The sequence below is a fragment of the Vespula vulgaris genome, chromosome 6 (assembly GCF_905475345.1).
Source record: "Vespula vulgaris chromosome 6, iyVesVulg1.1, whole genome shotgun sequence".
Taxonomy (NCBI): domain Eukaryota; kingdom Metazoa; phylum Arthropoda; class Insecta; order Hymenoptera; family Vespidae; genus Vespula; species Vespula vulgaris.
This window is the reverse complement of record NC_066591.1, coordinates 1507134-1519441: the sequence shown is the minus strand read 5'-3', so window position 1 is coordinate 1519441 and position 12308 is coordinate 1507134. Positions and strand designations below refer to the sequence as shown.

The window sequence follows — 12308 nt, the reverse complement described above, 5'->3', positions numbered from 1 at the left end:
CAACGTAGCTTTTAACACTTTATGCTTCACAAGCATATGGTATACGAACGCATGTAAAAAAGTAACGTGTAGGTGAATATAGATAAATGCAGGTAGAAATATGTATATACAAAATATGTTTATATATACATGAAAGTTAAAACTAAATGGATGAGAAAGTGAAATTCAAATGAATTTCTTTAATCGATCGATGTTATCTCGGTGCCTGCACGCAAAAAATTCTTTTCTTCGTAAGAATATAGAATGATACATACTCACACACATACATACATGTTACGTTAAATGCATTCGTATTAGTAGGACAAGCACAATGAATTAAGCAATTGAGAAATTTAGTCTCTTACGATCGTCTCACCTTGCAACGTGAAAATATTCTCATGAATTTATTTCCAAGTTGTAAGGTGATCAGTAGAATTTGATTAAGAAGCCTATCGCTGAACATATTCGAAAAAAAATGACGTACGTTGTGCGATTGAAGATTCTCGTCGTTCTTTTTCTTCTATCGAAAGTCACAAGATCGTACGAAAAATTATTAATCGGCGAAGAGCATGTTTCTTTATTTGTCGAAGTTGGCAAACTATACGGATCGAAATCTATAATTTTCACGTACTCCAAATTGATAAACGGTACGAAAATATATTTCACATTCCTTTCTTCATTTTTACTATCTTCAATTTCTTTTTTATCAGAAATGGAAATTACAACGATGATATTAAAGTGGACACGTACACTTTCTCGGGAAGGTTTTCTGACATCGAAATTTTACTTTTCCGATATTCATAAATCATCGTATTACATAAGCCGAATCGTACGACCACAATACATCGTGATTATATCTAATGACAATGATATGAATGAGTTCTCCTTAGCAAGCAACACCTTTGAGATGACCTTTGCCGTGTGGCTAATTTTATTTATTTACAATGGTGATGATCCCGATTATTGTCACAATCCACCAGGTAACATATTTCATTTAAGATTCGACTCGGAAGTATTGGTCCGTTGTGGTACAGAAAATATTCTACGAGAGTGGTATTCCATCAACTCGAATCGCACCGAGATCGAAGATTTAGCAACTTGGAGTTTAGAAAAAGGAATCACTAAAATAGTTCCAGGTTCTCTTTACGAGAGAAGATATAATTTACAGGGTTTGACCATGAGAGCTGCTTTAGTTAAAGTAAAATATCTTTCTTTTAGATATATCATCTATTTTCTAATCGAAAGAAATCGTCGTTAATAATATTTTCAGGCTTCATCGTTCGTGTACTTAGACGAGTCTGGCGAATTTCAGGGATTATTAAGTACAATCTTAAGAACACTTTGTACTACTTTGAATTTTAAGATTAAAATTGTGTCGGAGGTAGTTTCGTATGGACGATGGTACCCGGAAAAAAACATTTGGACCGGTGCAATTGGTGAAGTATATGCTGGACGTGCTGACATTGCTTTACCAGTATTTGCATTAACACAAAACAGATTGTCTGCAGTTGACTTCTCGTTCCCTCTTCTCACCACTAAAACCTATCTGTACATACAGGAACCAGGATTATTCGAGATTAAATGGTCATCATATTTTTTAGTACGATAACCTTCGATCGAATTATTTCTCTTTTTATTTTTCTTAGGTTAATTCGTTTGAATTTTTTTTAGACTTTCTCTCGATCTATCTGGATGGCTATACTTGGAATATTACTCCTTGCATCGATTTTACTGATTTTCCTGAAAATAAAGGACAAAAACAATCGTAGTGTAGGCCAATTATTAGTCGACAATTTTCTGGATGTTTGGAATATATTTTGTCAACGTGGAGTGGAAGGTATTCAAGTGGAAGGTTTTTTTTATTTTTGTTACTATTATTTTTTTTCATAATATAGTAATTAATAGTACTTAATAATTAATATAAATTAATAAATAGTCGTATTTATATAGTATTATTTATAGAATATTATTTATACTATATATTTATTTACAATATATTGATTACAATAGATTATTTATGAAATATATTTCTAAAGTATTATACATTTTATTTTGATATTCGTGATAGATTTTTGATATATTAAATATGTTGGATTTAAATACATTAATATTTGAAATATTAATATTTGAATATATTGATTATATATATTATTTATATAGTATATTTATGAAGTGTTATTCGTTTGATTTAGATATTCCTGATAGATTTTCATTAAGAATAGCGTACTTCTCTATATTTTTTTTGGCTGTAATCATATCGGCTGCATATTCTGCATCATTGACGAGTTTTTTAACGGCTGGTCTCCGAAAATTACCCTTTCAATCGTTAGAAACTTTTGTTGAAGATGGTACTTATGAACTTATCGTCGTTCGTGATACAGCTGAATATGATATATTTGCCGTAAGTATGATACATACTATTGACGTTTTTCCTACGAATAAAAATATTTATTTGTAGAATTCAGATGATCCGCTTGAAAAGAAATTGATGAAATTGATGTTGGATGAAGAAAAATTACCATTGACTCTAAATGAAGGATTTGTAGATGTATGATGCAGTACAATTAACAATTATTTATATATATATGTGTGTGTGTGTATAAACATGATTTCATTAATAAAGCTTTTCGAATTATAGATTTGCAAAAATCATAAACTAGCGATCTATACGACCATTCATGTGGATGATGTTAGAATTGATAAAATGCCATGTGAAATTGTTCCTATTGAAACGGGACGTGTAGAAGCATTTGCTATGGTTTTATCCAAACGCAATCAAATAACTAACGTCATTAATACTCAGTAAGTAGATAATTATTTAATAATGGTAATATTTATTCGATGTACGTTAAATCACAAAATTCTTTCCAGAGTAAAGGATTATATCAACAAGGGAATGAATAATCGTATAAGAGATATGATATCTGAAAAGAAATCCATGAATATGGCTCAGCATCAACCGGTTCACTTAATCAGCGTAATATCACTTTTTTTATTCATCTTTGTCGGCATTATTTTAAGTATTTGCATTCTGATCTTAGAAAGATATATTTTTGCTCGTAAAAGGAAAAAGATGTCGACGGTATCCCGATTATATCCAATCAATTGAATTGTCATAATTTTAATGGAATGTAAAAAGATATTTAAAAGGAATCGATTAATCACAATTAAGTATTTACGAAATATTAATGATTAATATTTGCTCTTAATGAATTTTTATACATTATGCTTGTAATTTCCCAACAGATTAGAAATATTCTTAAGTATATTTAAGCTTTTACATTATTTAGCAGTATTTTAAATTGAAATGATAAAAATACAATTAAATATATCTAAGCTTTTGCATTATTTAGTACTATTTTTAATTGAAGTAAAATTTCTTCATTATATTAATGGTACAAACACTTGTATGAAATGCTTTCAGATAACATTATTTCAGAATTAGATCTTCGCAGATAACGAGTAACTAGAATACATGTGATGAATGCAAATTATTTTGTCAAGTCGTTACTCTGTTTATATCGATTAGAGTAGCTATTAAATTATTTCTGAGAAAGGGTGACGTAGTTTTTAAGACATTACATTTTCTAATTATATGTGTAAGAATGTATATACATGAATACAGACATATATACATATATATACAAACTTACACATCCACGATAAAAAAAATGAAAGGAAAAGAAAAATTAAAATGAATTTCATTAACCGATGGATATTACTCCAGTGACAGCATGCATGAAGTTATTTTCTTCGAAAAAATGTAGACTCATCTTTATATATATACACATGTATGTACAAACACTTTACAATACATAAAGTGCGACACAGTCCAAGTGGCAATATGTCACTTCTATTAACGGGGAAATTTAGTTTCTTGTAATCTTCTTTCGTCGTCAGGTGAAAAATTTTCTCATGAAATTTTATAAAACATATGATAAGTAAAACTCGATTAATACGTCAATCCATCGACATATATAGAAAAAAAGAATGTTTTTTGTGCGATTAAAGATACTGCTTTTTATTTTTTTTCTTCCGAGAATCGTGATTTCGTACGAATTTTTTTCTATCGGTAACGAACACGTTAACTTTATCGTTGATATTTGCAAATTATATCGAACGAAGCCGATAATATTTTTATATGGCCAATCCATAAAAGGTACGATAAATATATTTAATTACAATTACACACGGTTAGATTTCTTCATCGTATCAATATTCATTTTCTTTTTCTTCAGAAATGGAAATGAAAACGACGATGTTCAAACTGACGCGTGCACTTTCTCGAGAAGGTCTTTCAACAACGAGCTTTTATCTTTCGGAATTGCATAAATCATTCTATCACGCAAATCGAATCGTGCGACCTTATTACATCGCGATTATATCTAATGACAATGACATTAATGAGTTTTCCTTAGTAACCAGTACCTTAGATATGTCATTTCCCATGTGGCTAGTTTTATTTATTTACAACGGACATGATCCCGATTATTGTCATAATCCACCAGGTAACATATTTCATTTAAGATTTGATTCAGAAATGTTGGTACGTTGCAATACCGAAAATATTTTACGAGAATGGTATTCGATCGATATCGATTCGAATCGAACCGAGATCGAAGATTTAGCAACCTGGAGTATAGAAAAAGGAATTACTAAAATTGCTTCAGATTCTCTTTATGAGAGAAGATATAACTTAAAGGGTTTCACCATGAGAGCCGTTTCAATAAAGGTAAAATATTTTTCTTCCATATACCTCATATATTCTCTAGTCGAAATGAATAATCACTGTTAATTCATTTTTCTTATTTAGTCTTCACCAACAATATACATGAACAGGCTTGGCGAATTAGACGGATTATTAGGTAGAATGTTACGGGAACTTTGTGTCACTCTGAATTTTAGTTTTAAAGTTGTCTCGGAGGTAGATTCTTACGGATTATGGGACCCGAAGGAAAACATTTGGACTGGTGCAATTGGTGAATTATATTCTGGACGCGCAGACGTTTCTTTTTCTGCATTTAGTATGACTAAAGCCAGATTAAATGTCGTTGACTTCACGTTCCCTCTTCTCGCTTCAAAAATTTCTCTTTACATACGCGAACCAGAATTATTCGCGTTCAAATGGTCATCTTATTTTTTAGTACGATAATCTTCAATCAAATTATTTCTCTTTCTATTTTTCTTACGTTAACTTGTTTGAATTTTTTTTTAGACTTTCTCGAAATCTGTTTGGATCGCTATATTTGCGGTATTAATCGTCGTACCAATTTTACTGATTTTTTTAAAAATGAAGGATAAAAATGATCGTAGCATGGCACAATTATTATCCGATAATTTTGTGGACATTTGGGGTATATTTTGTCAACAGGGACTGGCAGGTATTATCCGATATTTTTCTATCTTTGTTTCAATTGTTCTTCTCTTTTTTAAAGCTCTTACATTTATACAAAGTATTCGTTTGATTTAGATTTTCCTAATAGATCTTCATTAAGAATAGCATACTTCTCTATAATTTTATTGGCGACCATCTTGTCGGCAGCATATTCTGCGTCTTTCATTAGTTTTTTGACGGCTGGTATTCATATCTTACCTTTTCACTCATTAGAGGGCTTCGTCGAAGACGGTACTTATAAACTTTCCGTTTATCGCGGTACAGCTGAATATGAAATGTTCGCAGTAAGTAGATTGTACTATTAACGTGCTACCTATGACTATATAATATTTGATTATAGAATTCGAATGATCCGCTTGAAAAAAAAATGATGAAGTTGATGTTGGACGAGGAAGAATTGTCAGCAAATATTCTTGAAGGATTCATCAAGGTACGATGAGTTTTTATAAATATACATTTTCAATTATTGACATTATTATTGTTATTTTTATTTTATAATTAACATTCGTTTCGTAATTACAGATTTGCGAAGATCCTAAATTGGCGTTGTACTCGTCTGATTTATTAAGGGATGCTGTATTTCTCGAAATACCATGTAAAATTGTTCGTCTTGAAACAGGACGTGTAGACAGATTGGCAATGGTTTTATCGAAAGACAATCCGTTCACCGGTGTAATTAATTTTCAGTGAGCCGACAATAACGTTAATCATGTTAATAGTCATTTTTTTCAAGTTTAATCGGAACGTTCTTTTTAGATTATTGAAATTTATCAACAGTGGTATGAATAATCGTATGAAAGACTTATCATCCGAAAGAAAATCTAGTGATATGATTCAACATCAACCGATTGGGATTAACAGCGTCATATCTCTTATTTTTTTTATCCTAATTGGTATAATATTGAGTATTTTTATTTTGTTCATAGAAAAATATTTGTTTGACTCGTAAAATAGAAAAGAGATTTAATTTTACGTCCATTTTTATTAAATCGTCTGGTGTTTGTTATGTAAAAATATTTTAATGATATACGATTTTACTAATATTTGATCTCAATGAATTTTCATGTATTATGCTTGTAATTTCTTAACTAATTAGCAATATGCTTAAATATATCGAATATAATTAAGTATATCTTTTACAATATTTAGGATTATTTTAAATGGAAATAAAATTTCTTCATTATATTAATGGTTCACACATTTGTATGAAACATTTTCTTTAGAATTTATTTTTGCTATTTTTTATGCATGACTAATGATTAATCGGAGTAATTGACTCGTGATTTTTATCTACAAGAAGCATTTTACTATCATCAATATGTTAAATACTATGTATGATAGTAATATTTGTTGGTGCAATTGGTGAATTATATTCTGGACGTGCAGACGTTTCTTTTTCAGCATTTACTATGACTAAAGCCAGATTAAATATCGTTGACTTCACGTTCCCTCTTAGCGATTCACGATTTTCTCTTTACATACGCGAACCAGAATTATTCGCGTTCAAATGGTCATCTTATTTTTTAGTATGATATTCTTTAATCAAATTATTTCTCTTTCTATTTTTCTTACGTTAACTTGTTTGAATTTGTTTTTTAGACTTTCTCACGATCTATTTGGATCGCTATATTTGCGGTATTAATCGTCGTACCAATTTTACTGATTTTTTTTAAAATACAGAATAAAAATGATCGTAGCATGGGACAATTATTATCCGATAATTTTTTCGACATTTGGGGTATATTTTGTCAACAGGGACTGGCAGGTATTATCCGATATTTCTTTATCTTTGTTTCAATTGTTCTTCTCTTTTTTAATGCTCTTACATTTATACAATGTATTTGTTTGATTTAGATTTTCCTAATAGATCTTCATTAAGAATAGCATACTTTTCTATAATTTTATTGGCGACCATCTTGTCGGCAGCTTATTCTGCGTCTTTCATTAGCTTTTTGACGGTCGGTATTCACATTTTACCTTTTCACTCATTAGAGGACTTCGTTGAAGACGGTACTTATAAACTTTCCGTTTATCGCGATACAGCTGAATATGAAATGTTCGCAGTAAGTAGATTGCGTACTATTAACGTGCTACCTATGACTATATAATATTTGATTATAGAATTCGAATGATCCGCTTGAAAAGAAAATGATGAAGTTGATGTTGGACGAGGAAGAATTGTCAGCAAATATACTTGAAGGATTTATCAAAGTACGATGAATTTTTATAAATATACATTTTCATACATTTCATACATTTTCTACATTATTATTATTTTTATTTTATTATTAACATTCGTTTTGTAATTATAGATTTGCGAAGATCCTAAACTGGCTTTATACACGTCCGACTTATTAAGGGATGCTGTATTTCTCGAAATCCCATGTAAAGTTGTTGGTGTTGGTACCGGACGTGTAGATAGAACGGCTATGATTTTATCTAAGAACAATCCGTTCACCGGCGTAATCAATTTTTAGTGTGTACGCAATAACTTTAATAACCTTAATATTCATTTTTCTTAAGTTTAATCGGAATGCTTTTTCTAGCTTATCGAAATTTATCAATCGTGGTATGAATTATCGACTGAAAGACTTATCATCCGAAAAGAAAATTTATGATAGGATTCAACATCAACCGATTGGTATTAACAGCGTAATATCCCTTATTTTTTTCATACTAATTGGTATAATATTGAGTTTTTTTATTTTGTTCCTAGAAAAATATTTTTTTCATTTGTAAAGTAGGAAAGAGGTTTAGCTTTACGACGATCTTTACTAAATCGTCTGGATTTTATTATGTAAAAATAGTTTAATTATATAGGAAAAAAGACCCGTTCATGTGTAAAGTATCAATCATAATTCTGATATACGTCGTCGAAAGATATTTATATCTGAATTGTTATTTTTCTATTGGAATAGAATAACACGCTTATATGAATATAATCTGAGCTTTTGCATTATTTAGCACTATGTTAAATTGAAATAAAATTTCTTCATTATACTAATGGTTTAAACATTTGTATGAAACATTTTCTGTAAAATATATTTTCGTTATTTTTTATGCATGATTCATGATGAATCGAAGTAATCGACTTGTGTTTTCTCATGTTTTTTAATAACCATATTGTCCTATATAGAACAAGAGATATTTTGATATCACCAGTATGTTAAATATTTTATGATAGTAATCATAATGTACCATCACGCAGGTATACTATTAAATATATATATATATATATATATATATATATATATATGTATAAATATATAAATTATAAAATGAAATTGTTAAAGAAATACTGAATTTTTTAATATGACATTTGCAATGACGAATGTTAAAAGTGAAATAAGCATCCTTTTATATGCTATTCATCTATTCGTAGTTTCTTTATTGAATTAATACAAAACAAATTATCTACGTTATTATCAGATATTTATTATATACCATACATCATTATAAGTCCATCTTTGCAGACAACGAATAGGAATGCAAATCATTTTGTCAAGTAGTTACTCTGCTTATATCGATTAGAATAGCTATTAAATTATTTCTAAGAAAGTGCGATGTAGTTTTTAAGACATTACATTTTCTAATCATATGTGAAAACGAATATGTATCTATATACGAGGATACAGATATATATAGTTATATATGAGTATATATATATATACACAAACATACCTATCGACGATAAAAAAATGACAGGAAAAAAGAAATTAAAACGAATTTAATTTATCAATGGATGTTACTTTAGTGACATATATATATATATATATATATATATATATACACACGCACGCACATACACATACAAATATTTTACATTACATAAAGTGCGACCAAGTCCAAGTGGCAATATGTAATTCCTCTTATCAGACAAATTTAGTCTCTTGCGATCTTCTTTCGTCGTCAGTTGAAATATTTTTTCATGAAATTCTATAAAACATAATTCGTAAAATTCGATTAATACGTCTATCAATCGATATATCCAGACAAAAAAAATGTTTTTTGTGCGATTAATGACATTCCTTTTTATTTTTTTTCTTCCGAGAATCGCGATTTCGTACGAATTTTTTTCTATCGGCGACGAACATGTTAGTTTTATCGTCGACATTTGTAAATTATATCCAACGAAGCCAATAGTATTTTTATACGGCCAATCCATAAAAGGTACGATAAATAAATTTAATTACAATTATATTTGGTTAGATTTCTCCATCGTTACAATATTCATTTTTTTTCATTCAGAAATGGAAATGAAAACGACGATGTTTAAACTGACATGTGCACTTTCTCGAGAAGGTCTTTCAACCACGAGCTTTTATTTTTCGGAATTGCATAAATCATCGTATCACGTAAATCGAATCGTGCGACCTCATTACATCGCCATTATATCTAATGACAATGACATTTATGAGTTTTCTTTAGCAACCAGTACCTTAGATATGTCATTTCCTATTTGGCTAGTTTTATTCATTTACAACGGACATCATCCCGATTATTGTCATAATCCACCAGGTAACATATTTCATTTAAAATTCGACTCGGAAATGTTGGTACGTTGCAATACCGAAAGTATTTTACGAGAATGGTATTCGATCGATATCGATTCGAATCGAACCGAGATCGAAGATTTAGCAACCTGGAGTATAGAAAAAGGAATTACTAAAATTGCTCCAGATTCTCTTTACGAGAGAAGATATAATTTACAAGGTTTCACAATGAGAGCCGTTTTAGTTAAGGTAAAATATTTTTATTCCATATACCTTATTTATTTTCTACTGGTAATGAATCGTCATCGTTAATTCATTTTTCTTCTTTAGACTTCACCGACCATATACATAAACGAAATTGGTGAATTAGACGGGTTATTAGGTAGAATGTTACGGGAACTTTGTGTTAATTTGAATTTTAGTTTTAAAGTTGTCTCAGAAGTAGAAACGTACGGAAGATGGAATCCGGAAGAAAACAGGTGGACCGGTGCAATTGGTGAATTGAATTCTGGACGTGCCGATATTTGTTTTTCTGGTTTTTCCATGACAAATGCCAGATTGAATGCCGTTGACTTCACGTTTCCTCTTGTCGATTCAAGAATCTTTCTTTACATACGCGAACCAGATTTATTCGTGTTCAAATGGTCATCTTATTTTTCAGTACGATAATCTTCAATCAAATTATTTCTCTTTCTATTTCTCTTACGTTAAGTTGTCTGAATTTTTTTTTTAGACTTTCTCACGACCTATTTGGATCGCTATATTTGCGGTATTAATCGTCGTACCAATTTTACTGATTTTTTTTAAAATACAGAATAAAAATGATCGTAGCATGGGACAATTATTATCCGATAATTTTTTGAACATTTGGGGTATATTTTGTCAACAGGGACTGGCAGGTATTATCCGATATTTTTCTATCTTTGTTTCAATTGTTCTTCTCTTTTTTAATGCTCTTACATTTATACAATGTATTTGTTTGATTTAGATTTTCCAAATAGATCTTCATTAAGAATAGTATACTTCTCTATAATTTTATTGGCGACCATCTTGTCGGCAGCATATTCTGCATCTTTCATTAGCTTTTTGACGGCCGGTATTCACATTTTACCTTTTCACTCATTAGAGAGTTTTGTTGAAGACGGTACTTATAAACTTTCCGTTCTTCGCGATGGGGCTGATTATGATTTATTCGCAGTAAGTATAGTGCGTTCTATTAACGTGCCTCCTATGACTAAGAATATTTATTTACAGAATTCGAATGATCCCCTTGAAAAGGAAATGATGAAGTTGATGCTGAACCATGATGAATTGTCAACAAATATACTTGATGGATTCATACAGGTACGATCAATTTATTAGAAATATAAATTTTCTACTATTAATATTATTGTTTTTATTATTATTAATATTCGTTTTGTAATTACAGGTTTGTGAAAATCCTAAACTGGCACTATACTCAACCAACATATTAAGGGATACTGTATTTCTCGAAATACCATGTAAAATTATTGCTGTTGATACGGGACGTGTAGACAGATCGTCAATGATTTTATCTAAGGACAATCCGTTTACCGACGTTATTAATTTTCAGTGAGTAGACAATAACGTTAATAACGTTGCTATTCATTTTTCTTAAGTTTAATCGGAATATTCTTTCTAGCTTATTGAAATTTATCAACAGTGGTATGAATAATCGGCTGAAAGATTTATCATCCGAAAAAAAATTCTATGATAGGATTCAACAACAATCGATTGGTATTAACAACGTAATATCCCTTATTTTCTTCATTCTAATTGGTATAATATTCAGTACTTTAATTTTATTCGTAGAAAAGTATTTTTTTGACTCGTAAGATAGAAAAGAGGTTTAGTTTTACGTACATCTTCATTAAATTGTCTGGATTTTATTATGTTCAAAAGATTTTAATGTTATACGAAAAAGAACTCGTTCACGTGTGAGGTATCAATCATAATTCTGACATATATTGTCGAAGAATATTTATATCTTTATCGTTATTTTTCTATTGGAATACGGAAATGTATTCTAGTTGGAAAACGTATTTATATGGATATAATCTGAACTTTTGGATTATTCAACACGATTTTGTATTTGAATAAAATTTCTCCTCTATCTTCTACGTTTGTGTCATACGTGTTGCACTTTTTTCTTTTCTTTTATTTTATTTTTCTTCTCGATCACTCTCTCTTTTTTTTCTTTTTAATCATGCTCATCGAACGTACGTAAAAAAACATTTTAATTCGTTCGAACATTGTCAATTTTTTTCTTCTTGCACGTAGTATGATGTCTATATATTTCGTATTTCGTTGTCGGAATAAAAAAAAAGAAAAAAGGTAAAAAGAAGTACAAAAAAAAAAAAAAGAAAGGAAAAAGACGGAAAAGGAAGAAAAAGAAAATTACCATTCTCATTTTTTATGTA

General features: G+C 29.7%; 5 protein-coding genes across 8 annotated transcripts; all 5 read left to right on the top strand.

Moving 5' to 3' along the window:
• Positions 1 to 886: 886 nt before the first annotated feature.
• LOC127064773 (glutamate receptor ionotropic, delta-1-like) lies at positions 887 to 3280 on the top strand. Its single transcript, XM_050996326.1, has 9 exons — positions 887 to 1177; positions 1250 to 1579; positions 1651 to 1831; positions 2172 to 2380; positions 2438 to 2527; positions 2618 to 2781; positions 2851 to 2956; positions 3046 to 3110; positions 3226 to 3280. The coding sequence occupies exons 1-9, from the start codon at positions 887 to 889 to the stop codon at positions 3278 to 3280; spliced, it is 1491 nt and encodes a 496-aa protein (XP_050852283.1).
• Positions 3281 to 3865: 585 nt separating this feature from the next.
• On the top strand, positions 3866 to 6410 carry LOC127064452 (glutamate receptor ionotropic, delta-1-like). 4 transcript variants are annotated; one of them, XM_050995519.1, is made up of 9 exons: positions 3866 to 4138; positions 4218 to 4487; positions 4650 to 4711; positions 4793 to 5122; positions 5195 to 5360; positions 5450 to 5658; positions 5715 to 5804; positions 5897 to 6060; positions 6131 to 6410. In XM_050995519.1, the coding sequence occupies exons 1-9, from the start codon at positions 3970 to 3972 to the stop codon at positions 6321 to 6323; spliced, it is 1653 nt and encodes a 550-aa protein (XP_050851476.1). In that variant the 5' UTR covers positions 3866 to 3969; the 3' UTR covers positions 6324 to 6410. The 4 variants fall into 4 exon arrangements, with proteins under 4 accessions (XP_050851476.1, XP_050851475.1, XP_050851473.1 ...); XM_050995518.1 differs by having other exon boundaries at positions 4218 to 4711; positions 6152 to 6410; XM_050995516.1 differs by having other exon boundaries at positions 4218 to 4711.
• Positions 6411 to 7072: 662 nt separating this feature from the next.
• Positions 7073 to 8050, top strand: LOC127064772 (uncharacterized). The gene is made up of 5 exons (XM_050996325.1): positions 7073 to 7139; positions 7229 to 7437; positions 7496 to 7585; positions 7687 to 7854; positions 7921 to 8050. Exons 1-4 carry the CDS (start codon positions 7073 to 7075, stop codon positions 7849 to 7851), a joined length of 531 nt encoding a protein of 176 aa, XP_050852282.1. The 3' UTR covers positions 7852 to 7854; positions 7921 to 8050.
• A 2030-nt stretch (positions 8051 to 10080) lies between these two features.
• On the top strand, positions 10081 to 10536 carry LOC127064771 (glutamate receptor ionotropic, NMDA 3A-like). The gene is made up of 2 exons (XM_050996323.1): positions 10081 to 10116; positions 10198 to 10536. Exons 1-2 carry the CDS (start codon positions 10096 to 10098, stop codon positions 10534 to 10536), a joined length of 360 nt encoding a protein of 119 aa, XP_050852280.1. The 5' UTR covers positions 10081 to 10095.
• Positions 10537 to 10676: 140 nt separating this feature from the next.
• Positions 10677 to 11985, top strand: LOC127064453 (uncharacterized). Its single transcript, XM_050995521.1, has 5 exons — positions 10677 to 10766; positions 10856 to 11064; positions 11122 to 11211; positions 11297 to 11460; positions 11531 to 11985. The coding sequence occupies exons 1-5, from the start codon at positions 10700 to 10702 to the stop codon at positions 11721 to 11723; spliced, it is 723 nt and encodes a 240-aa protein (XP_050851478.1). The 5' UTR covers positions 10677 to 10699; the 3' UTR covers positions 11724 to 11985.
• Positions 11986 to 12308: the final 323 nt, after the last annotated feature.

Bases quoted from the DNA above. Each gene is read 5' to 3' on its own strand.
- LOC127064773 (XM_050996326.1), top strand. From the start codon at position 887: ATGACCTTTGCCGTGTGGCTAATTTTATTTATTTACAATGGTGATGAT. The intron at 2,381-2,437 runs GTAAGTATGATA...ATTTATTTGTAG, and splicing joins CTGAATATGATATATTTGCC to AATTCAGATGATCCGCTTGA. The intron at 2,782-2,850 runs GTAAGTAGATAA...AATTCTTTCCAG, and splicing joins ACTAACGTCATTAATACTCA to AGTAAAGGATTATATCAACA.
- LOC127064772 (XM_050996325.1), top strand. From the start codon at position 7,073: ATGGGACAATTATTATCCGATAATTTTTTCGACATTTGGGGTATATTT. The intron at 7,140-7,228 runs GTATTATCCGAT...TGTTTGATTTAG, and splicing joins TTGTCAACAGGGACTGGCAG to ATTTTCCTAATAGATCTTCA. The intron at 7,586-7,686 runs GTACGATGAATT...TTGTAATTATAG, and splicing joins TACTTGAAGGATTTATCAAA to ATTTGCGAAGATCCTAAACT.
- LOC127064771 (XM_050996323.1), top strand. From the start codon at position 10,096: ATGAGAGCCGTTTTAGTTAAG. The intron at 10,117-10,197 runs GTAAAATATTTT...TTTCTTCTTTAG, and splicing joins TGAGAGCCGTTTTAGTTAAG to ACTTCACCGACCATATACAT.
- LOC127064453 (XM_050995521.1), top strand. From the start codon at position 10,700: ATGGGACAATTATTATCCGATAATTTTTTGAACATTTGGGGTATATTT. The intron at 11,065-11,121 runs GTAAGTATAGTG...ATTTATTTACAG, and splicing joins CTGATTATGATTTATTCGCA to AATTCGAATGATCCCCTTGA. The intron at 11,461-11,530 runs GTGAGTAGACAA...TATTCTTTCTAG, and splicing joins ACCGACGTTATTAATTTTCA to CTTATTGAAATTTATCAACA.
- LOC127064452 (XM_050995516.1), top strand. From the start codon at position 3,970: ATGTTTTTTGTGCGATTAAAGATACTGCTTTTTATTTTTTTTCTTCCG. The intron at 5,659-5,714 runs GTAAGTAGATTG...ATTTGATTATAG, and splicing joins CTGAATATGAAATGTTCGCA to AATTCGAATGATCCGCTTGA. The intron at 6,061-6,130 runs GTGAGCCGACAA...CGTTCTTTTTAG, and splicing joins ACCGGTGTAATTAATTTTCA to ATTATTGAAATTTATCAACA.